Genomic DNA, 11,948 nt, shown 5'->3' with positions numbered 1-11,948 from the left:
ACGGCCCACAGCGCCGGTGCCGCTGAGGGCGGGGACTACGGCTCCCGGCGTGCCGTGGGGCGGAGCGGCTGCTCCCGGCGTGCCCCGGGGCCGGAACTGCCCGTCCCGGGGTGGGGGGGTGGGGGGGCGGCAGCGCCGGGCCTCCCGGCGTGGCGGCCCTGATGGCGGCGGCGCCGCCGGTCTACGTGTACAGCCCGGAGTACGTGGCCCTCTGCGACTCCCTCTGCAAAGTGCCCAAGCGGGTCAGCGCCGTGCCGGGTTGGGGAGGGCTGGCGGGGCGGAGGTGTGCGTGTTGTTAACGGGCCCTGTGGGACCCCGGCGTGGGGGCGTTGGGAGCGCAGTGGTGAGGCCTGGGGACGGAGGGGACCCCGGGGAGGCTGCCGGGAGGTCCGGGGGCTTTGGGGAGGCTGCCGGCAGCTGAGACGGCGGGAGGGTGCGGGGAGCTTGGGGGAAGGGGTAGCGGGGGTGGGGCACGCCGACCCGGGGCAGGAGGAGCGCGGGGCCAGAGGCAGAGCCTGTCTCTCCCCTCCCGCCGCCTGGGGCAGGAGCGGGTGCCTGGGACGCAGAAGTGGCACTTCCCAGGCCCCCCGCCCCGAAAAGCTGTGCACTGCTGTGCCTTTTCTTGACACACCGGGAAGTCTTCGCCTTCTGTGGGGGAAACCCGCTCCAGGTACCCAGCTCAAGCTGGTACCAGTTTAGCTGTGCTGCTGGGAGAAGTTACAGTTACACCTTCGCTGCAAGTCATGCAGCCCCCAGTTGCTGTGCTCTTGTCTCCTACACTAGAGCTGCTCTCACGGTCTTAATCTTCTTTTTTTAGGCCAGTATGGTACATTCGTTGATCGAAGCATATTCCTTACTTGACCAGATGATGTAAGTGCTCCTGTTTTCTGTGAAGAGAATATTTTCTTCTTGCTAAGGTTTGGAAGATACTGAGTAACTGCAGGTCTTACACTGTCTCTGCTGGTAGCATGATTATAGGAGCCCACGCAGTGTGTATTTCTAGGATCTAAGGAAGGTTAGCTTGTTTTGCTAAATGGACAAGATTATGCTAATTATAGCAGGTGTAGTTTATGGTTACCCTTTCTGGTCTGATGGACTGCAAATTGCCTCGTGCTTTCTCCGTAGAGCACGCTGTCGCCCACTGCTCTCACGGCCCTGAGCAGAAGTGATGGCGTAGAAACCATTGTATTGGGTTTGTGTGGCAAGGTTTTGGTGGCAAAGATCTTGAGAGGGGACATAGCAAGGACAGCTGACCCAAACTAACGGAACAGATATTCCATACCATATGACATCAGCTCAGCTATGAAAGCTAAGTAAAGGGAAATGGAAGGGGAGGCATTTTCATCTTCTGGAGCAACCACTACGCATACTGCAGCCCTGCTTTCCAGGAAGTGGCCAGACATTGCCTGCTGATGGGAAGTAGAGAATAACATAATTTGTCTTCCTTTGCTTTTGCATGCACAACCTTTGCTTTCACTTTATTAAACTGTCCTTATCTTGCTATTCTATCACTCCCCACCCCCCACCCCCCCTCAGCTGGACAGGGGAGAGAAAATATAACAAAGGGCTCATGGGTCAAGATAAGGACAAGGAGAGATCACTCAACCAATTACCATCCTGGGCAAAACAGACTGAACGTGGGGAAAATTAACCTAATTTATTGCCAGTCAACAAGAGCAGGGTAATAAGAAATAAACCTAAATCTCAAAACACCTTCCCTCCACCCCTCCCTTCTTCCTGGGCTCAGCTTCACTCCCGGATTCTCTACCTACCCCCAGCAGCAGCGCAGGGGGATGGGGAATAGGGGTTATGGTCAGTTCATCATGCGTCTCTGCTGCTTCATCCTCTTCAGAGGCAGGACTCATCACACTCTTTCCTTGCTCCAGCGTGGGGTCCCTGCCACGGGAGACAGTCCTCCACAAACTTCTCCAATGTGGGTCCTTCCCACGGGCTGCAGTTCTCAACGAACTGCTCCAGCGTAGGTCCCTTCCATGGGTTGCAGTCCTTCAGGAGCACACTACTACAGCATGGGTCCCCTGCAGGGTCACAAGTCCTGCCAGCAAACCCGCTCCACCATGGGCTCCTCTCTCCATGGATCCACAGGTCATGCTGGGAGCCTGCTCTAGCACAGGCTTCCCACAGGGTCACAGGCTCCTTTGGGCATCTGCCTGCTCCAGCATGGGGTTCTCCACGGGCTGCAGGAGGATATCTGCTCCGCTGTGGACCTCCATGGGCTGCAGGGGGACAGCCTGCCTCACCATGGTCTTCACCATGGGCTACAGGGGAATCTCTGCTCCAGTGCCTGGAGCACCTCGTCCCCGTCCTTCTTCAATGACCTTGGTGTCTGCAGAGTTGTTTCTCTTACATGTTCTCACTTCTCTCTCCAGCTGCCATTTCTGTGCCTGCTGCAACTTTTTTTTTCCCATCTTAAATATGTTACCACAGAGGTGCTACCACTGTTGCTGATGGGCTTAGCCTTGGCCAGCAGCAGGTCCGTCCTAGAGCTGGCTGGTATTGGCTTTGTCGGACATAGGGGAAGCTTCTGGCAGCTTCTCACAGCAGTCATCCCTGTAACCCCCCACTACCAAAACCTTGCCACACAAACCCAATACAACCATCCTTGTTGGCACTTCTCCAAATCCACTGGCCAGTGCTGATGCTGAGAGGGACCATGTTGTTTTGCTGTGTTGAGATTGATTTAGGAGACTTTTTGTGAGGTCTTGGTGCTGTTTAGGAGAGAAGACAAGGTGAGGTCTGAGGCAGAAGAGTGAGAGCTTCCTGCCCCATTAGGCTTTTGACACTGGGGGATATGAAGTAGAAGAAAAAAAAGTGCTTAGTTCAGCTTCTCTTATGTAGCATCTTATAAACTCTTAAAAAAAATTCCACACTCCAGTTCAGCAGGGCCAGAAAGTCCTATTGGGACTTTTTTTTAAAGGGTTTTCTTCTTTCTGATCATTTTGGTAGAATGTGCTTGGGAAATGGCTGCCGGTACCATTAGAGAGGCAGACCCAAAGGGCTGTTTGCCTTGACGTGGGGTGAGAAGTGCCCAGCACCTGGGCTACCCTAGAGGTGGGAGCTTCTTGCATTCCTCCAGTAGCAATGGAGGTGTGCTGCGTTGCCTGCGTGCGCCTCCAGAGTCTGAGGTTTGGAGAGGGCTTCAGCATGTTGCAAGATTTATTTAGGCAGATTGCAAAGTGCCCAGACCCAGGAAAGGTCACGTGCGAGTTGCTGAGGACAGAGCCGGTCTCTGATTTGAATGCAGGCAGAGGTAAGAGCATGTAAGAGGTGCTGCTCAGCTCTTGACCCAGCAGGCTGGTGTCCTGCTGCAGCACTGGGTTGGGCCTGGACGTTTTCACTGTTATTTCCTCTGTGTGTAACCAGAATGTTGGATTTGCTGGGGATTGCTCAAACTGGGAGAACATGCAGAAAAGGGAAAAAAAAACTTGAAGCAAAGTGGAAAGGTTAATGCTTGCAGCATCTGCATGTGTTCCTTGTTGGGGTGGTCACAGCAGACAGTGCCAAGCTGGGGGAAAGGCCTACTCCAGCTCAGCTGAGCAGCTTTCTTACTCAAAGTGACAGTCTGGTGCAAGAGGAGGAAGGGTTTTTTTGTTTTTGTTTTTTTTCTTTTTCAACAGTAACAGCCAAAAGAAGGCTCCTAGTCTGAGGAGGTTAAAGCTGGGTGTTCCAGCCGAACCCCGGAGTCTTTGTCCTGATGCGCTCCCTTCCTCCTCTCTGCCTAGGATAGTCAAGCCAAAAGTGGCCTCCATGGAGGAGATGGCGAGCTTCCACACAGATGCCTACCTGCAGCACCTGCAGAAGGTCAGTGAGGAGGGGGATGATGACCATCCGGAGTCCGTGGAGTATGGACTGGGTAAGGACATGTATCTTCAGTGAGAGATTAACTGAGTATCAGGTCCAGGATGCTTTTTGCTGGAGCTGAGGTTAGACAGAGGGGTAAGCTCAGGTGGGCTGCGGGGCTGTTTGTGGAGGGAAACACTCTTTGATGGGTGTTGCTGAACCCTGATAGCCAGTGGTCACCTGTCAGGCTGGCATTTTCACTGTTGCCAGCAGAGGGTACTGTCAGCCTCACACTGTTGCTCCGTGCAGCTCAGCCTGTCCCTTGCATCGCGGGAGCCAGTGCCTTTTGCTACTGCTTTTTGGATCTCAGGGCAGGACAGAAAGCTCTGCCGTCCTGCCCTTGGAACAGAGCTGAGATTGGCAGCTGCAAGCCTGCTGTGGTGCAGGGCACGTGTGAACAATGGCCTGAAGCTACAGCCAGGGACCAGAGTGGCTCCTGTTTGCCTAGTGACTTGCTTACGTCTTGAGCAGAGGGCTCTTGCCTGCCTGGACTTAAGACAGCCTGAGCAATGCAGTAGTTAAAGCAGGCGAGGTGGCTGTGGGTACTGTCTTAGTCTCAGGAACAGGAGGAGTGATCCAGCACTGAGGCAGTGGTCCAGATTCTGCGCTGATCTCGTGAGTCTCCCCTAGATCTGCCCTTTACATTTCTGAAGCTGATATGTCTGCCGCAGAGGAGGAGCCCTGAGGTTGTGCCTTGCTGGGGAATGGCTCTGGGGAGACTGCTGTAGGAGTAAGTGAAGATCATATTCTAGCTATAGACCCACAGTGTACCTAGGCCTGTCTCCTTTGTGTTTGTCTGTTTTTAGGGGGGAGATACTTCAGTGACCTCGTCAGGACTTTCTTGATAGAGTAGCCAGAGAACTGAGAGTGTTTTTGCAAGATTGCTATGAGGGACCAGTAGGTTGGGCTAGCCAGGCACACGGATCAGAAGTTGGTTCAAGACCCATCTGTGAATGCTCTGAGTGCAAGAAAACATTTTGATTGTTGATTTATGTGGTGGGTGAACCTTGGCTGGCCTCCAGGTGCCCACCAAGATGTGCTGTCTCTCTTCCCTTCCTCAATAGGGTAGGGGACAAAATACAGTGGAAAAGATTGTGGGTCAAGATCAGGTCAGGGAGATCACTCACCATTTGCCATGATGGACAAAACAGACTTGACTTAGGGAAATTAATTAACTTTATTGCCAATTAATAACAGACTAGGAGAGTGGGAATTGAAAACAAAACTAAAATCACATTCCCCCTCATCCACCCTTCTTCCCAGGCTCAACTTAACTCCCAGCAATTCTACCTCTGTTCCCCCTGAGTGGTGGAAGGGGATGAAGAGTGGGGGGTGCAGCCAGTTCATCACATGTTGTCTCTGACGCTCCTTCCTCCTCACTCTTCCCCTGCTCCAGCATTGGGTCCCTCCCACGGGAGGTAGTCCTCCATGAACTTCTCCAACGTGGGTCCTTCCCATGGGCTGCAGTTCTTCATGAACTGCTCCAGCATGCATCCCTTCCACAGGGTGCAGTCTTTCAGGAGCACACTGCTCCAGCGTGGGTCCCCCACGGGGTCACAAGTCCTGCCAGCAAACCTGTTCCACCATGGGCTCCTCTCTCCATGGATCCGCAGGTCCTGCTGGGAGCCTGCTCCAGCACAGGCTTCTCACAGGGTCACAGCCTCCTTCGGGCATCCGACTGCTCCAGAGTGGGGTCCTCCACGGGCTGCAGGAGGATATCTGCTCCACTGTGGACCTCCATGGGCTGCAGGGGGACAGCCTGGCTCACCGTGGTCTCTACCATGGGCCTCAGGGGAATCTCTGCTCTCCACCTGGAGCGCCTCCTCCCCCTTTCTTCAATGACCTTGGTGTCTGCAGAGTTGTTTCTCTCCCATATTCTCACTCCTCTCTCCAGCTGCAGTTGCTGTTGTGCAGCAACTTTTCCCCTTCTTAAATATGTTACCCCAGAGGCACTACCACCGTCGCTGATGGGCTCAGCTTTGGCCAGCATTGGGGTCCGTCTTGGAGCCATCTCTGTCTGGCGTGGTTACAGCTCCTGGTGTCTTCTCAAAGAAGACAACCCTCTAGCCCTCCGGCTGCGAAAACCTTGCCACACGAACCCAATACAGTTTTTTTCCTACTTATGCCCCCTAAATCTGCTGTGTGAGTCCAAATCTGGTACCTGTTGTGAGGTTTTTTGCCATGGCTTTTTCATTGTGCCCTGAATAGAAAGTTAGAGCAGTGGTTAAAGAGAGATAGCTCAAAACAAAGAGAATATGCTTCCCCCAGAGGAAAAGGCCTGTTGTGTCTGACACACGGACTCTTACCCACAGGTTATGACTGTCCAGCTACGGAAGGGATCTTTGAGTATGCAGCAGCTGTGGGAGGAGCCACCATCACTGCAGCCCAGTGCCTGCTGGACGGCAAGTGCAAGGTAGCGATTAACTGGCCTGGAGGGTGGCATCATGCAAAGAAGTAAGGAAACAATCTCTTCCCTTGTGTTTTCTCACCTGGTGTCTGAACACTGCCTCCTAGCTCCCAGCTTGCCTTCGAACCCTCAGGGTGTGGTGATCCAGCAGGAAGAGAGAGCAAGGTGTGAGAGGGGTGAGGGAAGGCAGGAGGTAGACAGGAAAGATGCAGAGTGGGGTAGAGGCCTGAGAGTAGGCTGGTTACTGCCCAGTCCTGGTGCTGTCATGGACTGCAGTGCAGGTCTGGGGCAGATATATTCAGAGGTGTCCTGCCATCCATTAATACTTGGTTATCTCTGGCAGTTCAAGTGAGAGTTGGTTTTGCAAAGTCTATAGAGAAGGGCTGTGGAGAGGCAAACGATTGGTGTTGCTCCCAATTTGGAAGAGAATGGGAATCTGGCGACACATTGTCCAAACTGTTTTGCGTCTTTTTTGGTATCTTAATAAGAGGTTTGAAACAGTGCAGGTCTGACCTCTGGTTTTCCCCATGTTCTGTGGGTGACTGTTCGCTCTGAGCTGTAACGTCAATAATATTCCAGAACAACAGGAGAGGAAGTAAAAATTTTGTCCCTGAATCCTGTGATTCTGAAGTGGTAAAATAATTTGTTTCCATGGCTTCCTCATTGTCCATGGAAGTATGTTTTACTTTAACTTGTGCCCCCCATTTCCCAAAACATGAGGCCTGTCTGCAAATGCAGACAAGACAGCGCACTTCCTGTCCCCAGCTAACTGGCCTTTGCAGCGCTGTTCTGTTTCCCTGAGGAGGCCCAGAAATTAGCATGAACCACGTGTCTTACCGTAACAACTTGTACATGAGTGTGCGGGTTTGTCTTCTTGTCCAGTGACTTTTCTGACCTGGCAGAGAAACTCTGGAGGTGTAACAGTGGTGTGAAAATGCCAGCAATGGCAATGTCTCATCAGGACCCTTTTCCTGGTCAGCATTTTGCCGAATATGGGTCCCACTATGGCTTGCTGAGAAAGGAGAGAGATTAGCTTGGCTGAGCTGAGCCTTCTTGCTCTTTGCAGGAGGGATGGCTTTTAAAAAAATCTTCTGTTCCCTTTTATCTTGATTGCATGGTTTATAAAATGCCTGTAACAGAAGAAGTCTTAGCAGTGTTGCTGCCACTGAGCTGTGCTATTGGCACTGTCCTGGGAAGCAAACAGTCTGTTTAAAAAAGGTATTTAGTACTTACCGATCCCAAAGGAGCCTTCCCAGTCACCCCAGTGAGGTGGTCTGGGATGCTGCAGGGTAGGCGATGTTCAACCTCATGGACATTGTTTTCACAGAGATGAAGCTTCTGGCTTCTGTTACCTGAATGATGCTGTCTTGGGGATCCTGCGGCTGCGACAGAAATTTGACCGCATCCTTTATATCGATTTGGATTTGCATCATGGGGATGGTAAGGCTCGGTGCAGGCTGCAAACAGCACAGCCACACAGACTCAGGGGGAGGAGTGGGAGAAGTCAAGGCCTGTCAGGGCAGTAGGGCTTTACCTGCTGCAACAGCTGTGGCTTTGCCTCCTTTCAGTGCAGTCAAGTTCCCTCAATCCATTTCTGCCTTGTCCTGCTTTATGGATTTGCCCTGTGCTGCTCGTCAGACCTCTTGTTGAGGGTCTGGGTGGCAGTCTTGTACCATACCTAAAGCAACAAACAGTGTGTTCCCATTCCAGTCATCCCCTCTGCCAGTGGCTCTCCAGCAAGGACTTCCTCCAGTCCCTTGTCTCCCATCCGGGCAGAACAGCTGCTGACAGTGTTTAATTGTTTAATGCCACCAGTGCAAGAGGGAAGCAGTCAGTGGTAAACAGTGCTTTTAAAAGAAGGCTTGATGCTATAAAACTAAAGCCAGGGCTGGCCTTGCTGAAACTGCTCTCTCTTTCAGGGACATTATTTCAACACCATTTAACATTTCCTGCTCTCCTAAATTTTATGGTGTGTTTCATTTTGTTCCGGTTTACCCCCACACTTGGTTTCTGTTAAGTTTCCTGTTACTTCTTTTTCCCTCCCCATCCCCACTATTTTAATATGTCTTTAAGGAAAACGAAAGGTCTGTTGAACTGCAGCAGTGCTGAGAAAAAGCAAGAGAGCCCAGTAGCTCTGGTTCCAATCAGAGCCAAGCTCTGGCCAAGGCATTCCTGCTCTGCTCTCTCCCCCAGCCTTGCAGGCCAAGCAGTGCAGGCAAGTGCTGCTAATGTGGGCACTGACCTGAGGTATTGAGATCCCTTCAGTACTGATTAGCATGAGACCTGCCAAATTCACGTCAGTTGTGACCTTTGCTGCAGTTGAATTTGGGTCTCTGTTGATTAAGGATGGATTTATTCAGCCACATCTGGTTTTCTGCTTTGTTCATTCTGTTCCTGTTCTGCTTGCTGTCCTGTGTTTATCAAGTGGTTCGTTTGCATGTTTAGACTGTCATTTATGTGAATGATGCATGAAAGCTTTTTTCTCTTTTCTGGTAGGAGTTGAAGATGCCTTTAGTTTCACCTCAAAAGTCATGACTGTTTCTCTGCACAAGTTTTCACCAGGATTTTTCCCAGGCAAGTCGAGCTTGTGAGGTTTGTGCTAATTTGGTTCACGCATCACTGATGAGGCCCCAGCAAAGGCAAGTCCCATCCCTTCTGTCCAGCAGAGGTATCTCACTGCCTCTCCTGTTGACCCAGGAGAAGGAAAGAAGGGAGAACTACATGCTTGGCATTTCCCCCTTTCTGGTTGTGGCTAAGCTCTGGGCAGAGCTACTGCTGGGCGGCCACCCGCAGCCCTTGAAAGCTGCATGACAGAATTGGGCAGAGGGTGAGAACCAGGTTCATCCAGCTCCTCATTTATTGGTGGTGGCAAGTGGTGGTGGACTTCCATAACTGTGCCAAAGGTTCTGGCTCTCTGCTCTCATGTGAGACATCCCACACATTTCTCTTGCTGCTGACCTCCTTTCCCTTGTAATTAACCATGGGGTGTTTCTGTTTTTCAGGCACTGGTGATGTGACAGATGTTGGCCTAGGGAAAGGTCGCTATTACAGCGTGAATGTACCTATTCAAGATGGCATTCAGGATGAGAAGTATTACCAGATCTGTGAAACGTAAGCCCTCTTGCTCTGATATGGTTTGCTTGGATGGGATTTTACAGAACACAGACTGCACAGATTTTGTTTATTTACTATTTTTAATTACAGTCCTTCCTTAAGGCTTGCCCCTTCCTCTGTTACAGTTTTTGATTACAACAAACACAGATCTTAAGAGGTCTCAGAGGTCTTGTCCGAATCCTTAGGCAAATTGAATATACAGAGGCATTTGTGGGTGGCTGGAGGGTCTCTGCCACACATAAACCTTGTGTGTTTAAGGAGAGACTGAGAAGGCACAAGTATTTTTTATCTGTGGACTTAGGGCTAGATGCTTTTTCTTCAAATAAATGCTCTGATCCCTGATCATCTATGGGAAATATGCTTGGGGCTGAGCTAAAAGTGTTTTACAAACACCTTTTGTCTGCTGGAAGAACGAAAATCTGAAGGTTGAACGTCTGCTGGTGATTGAGCTGCCTCCCAGCAGGTTCCTCTGTCACTCAGTTGGTGATGGACCTCACAAGCCATTGCCCATGTCAGAACTGGGCTGCAGGGCTTGTTCTTTTCAAGGGGAGAGGAGCCTCAGCGTGGGGCTGCAGGACATGGTAGCACATCTACCTCTCATCTCTAACACTTGAGGGCTGAAACTGCTCTGGACTTTTAGCCTGTTAGGGCAGTCATGCTGTGGCCATGCCTTCTGCTAGCTTCTTGGTGCTTGTCCCTGCTGGTGGTAGAGCAGCCCTCTTCCTGCCAGGGGACCTGTTTCCAAAGAGCAGGGAAGCTTTAGGGTCTGAGTAGGGATTAGGAGCCCAGTCAGGAGTAGCCCATTGCATACGTTCCCAGTTGAAGGACATCAAAACCTACCATAGGTTCCAAAGTATCTACAAAGAAATTTTGAGATCTCATGGGCAAAGACAAAGAGTTCTGTCCTGGCCAGGAGACAGTCACATGCATGACTGTGGGTGTCTCATCCAGCTGATGTCTGAGGATGATTGCTTGTGCCTCCCAAACCCGTGGTGGGATTGGAGCATGTGACTCCCTCCAACATAGTTTTCTGCAGGCTGACTACACCCTGCATAGAGCATTTAATTGTATTCTTCTCCTGTGTCCCCTGCTGGTGAGAGGAGACCTGCTCCTTGGTAGCCCTCTATTCCTTCCTGAGGTGCTGCCAGATCAGGCATCCCCAGAGCAAAAAGCCAGGGAGATGCTGTGCAAAACAGTCTCACCTCCCTTGGTGCCAGGGACAGCTGCCTCCCCGGTCTCAGTGGAGGCTGACCTGCTGCAGCACAGCAATATAAATAAATGGGGAGGAAGTTTGCCTTTGGTGTCTCAGATGTGTGCTCTTTGAACTTGCCTCTCTATAAATTAACAGTGCTTGTGTTTGATCGCTTTTGTTCTAGTAGATAAATTCCTATCCTGCTTTGGAGGTGGTGTAGCACACGGATAATTGCATATTGTTTCTGGAAGTTGAATGACAAAGGTTCTGATTAAAGTACATTGTTACAAATAGCTGTTGCATGGAAAGGGGACCAAAGTGTGACATTATTTATTTATTTATTTATTTATTTATTTTCTGGAAAGTCTGATATCTTTAAAATTTTGAAGACAAAGGCATCCAGGGATGAAAAGTTTCAGAGCTGCCGTGAGAGTGACAGCACCAAGAGCTGGATGCTGAGTTTCTGTGGTACGCTCTGCTCGTGCAGACATGTGTCTAAGGCATGTTCCCACTAAGAACCCTCTGCGACCCTACCTGCTCACATAGTCTCACCATCAAAAGATAAAGGTATGATGGGTCTGGCTAACTGTAAGCATCCAGAATAGCTGATTTGCTTGATCGTCTTGCAAAACTGCCCAAATTAATGAATGAAATTAGTTTTGAAAAGATGTCAGTAACTTTATCTGGAGTTTAAATATTAAACTTCTGAAGACTACAAAAAATACAATGTGTGAGAAACATTGCAAGTGCAGAAAAGTGACTTAGAAATAATGCAGAGACATTCAAAAGCATTGTCTTTGCTCCAAAGACAAAGAGAAATCTGAGTTATTTTAAATGGTTGCAGTAGTTTGCTTGATAAACTCGAAATTAATTATAGCTGAAAGTGATAACTAATCAGCTATTTGTCCTCTAGTATTGTCCAGAATGTAAAAAAACAATAATTAAAAAAACCAAACCAACCCACCCCAAAATCTGAATGCTGTTTGGCCTGTCGTTATATGTGATGTGTGGGATCTGTGTTAGTGGTGTGTAGGGATGGATCTAGTGAAATTCTGCTTTAGCCAGTGCAGGCTGGACTGTGTGACAAAGATCTGTTCGCGTGGAAGTTGTGATGTGTCCATTATGCTGGTGGAGAAACCTGTTAGTAGCATGGGTCACTTACAAGGAAAGCATGCGGGGCCTTTGCGGCACCAAAGGCTTGCCTGCTATCTAGAAAGAAAATACTATTTCTCTGTTTACAGTGTCTTAGTAAGGAGAACAGGATTGCTGTGGTGAATGTGTGGCATCCCAGCAGTCAGCTGTCTCGGTTCCTTTGGACTCAGCCATCATAGGTGGTGTACCTTGCGTGGTACTGCCTGGTGCTGGGACCACAGGCTG

General features: G+C 50.3%; 1 protein-coding gene across 18 annotated transcripts in view; it reads left to right on the top strand.

Moving 5' to 3' along the window:
• The window catches only part of HDAC8 (histone deacetylase 8), a 46,539-nt gene that overhangs the window by 7,305 nt on the left and 27,286 nt on the right, over positions 1 to 11,948 (top strand). For 8 of the 18 annotated variants that reach the window (XR_007509365.1, XR_007509364.1, XR_007509362.1 and 5 more), the window contains exons 1-7: positions 119 to 242; positions 818 to 870; positions 3,636 to 3,871; positions 6,171 to 6,312; positions 7,593 to 7,705; positions 8,762 to 8,839; positions 9,268 to 9,376. Coding sequence is in view for 14 of the 18 variants with exons in the window: in XM_049827235.1 (XP_049683192.1) it covers positions 162 to 242; positions 818 to 870; positions 3,636 to 3,871; positions 6,171 to 6,312; positions 7,593 to 7,705; positions 8,762 to 8,839; positions 9,268 to 9,376 (812 nt within the window). In the remaining 4 variants the exon portion in view is untranslated. Of the gene's footprint in view, positions 1 to 118; positions 243 to 324; positions 344 to 817; positions 871 to 3,635; positions 3,872 to 6,170; positions 6,313 to 7,592; positions 7,706 to 8,761; positions 8,840 to 9,267; positions 9,377 to 11,948 lie in introns of those variants that run through there. The other 10 variants (XM_049827229.1, XM_049827227.1, XM_049827236.1 and 7 more) reach the window with 8 other exon arrangements.

Source organism: Accipiter gentilis, chromosome 24 (genome assembly GCF_929443795.1).
Source record: "Accipiter gentilis chromosome 24, bAccGen1.1, whole genome shotgun sequence".
NCBI classification, from domain to species: Eukaryota; Metazoa; Chordata; class Aves; order Accipitriformes; family Accipitridae; genus Astur; species Astur gentilis.
This window is presented reverse-complemented; position numbering and strand designations above follow the sequence as displayed.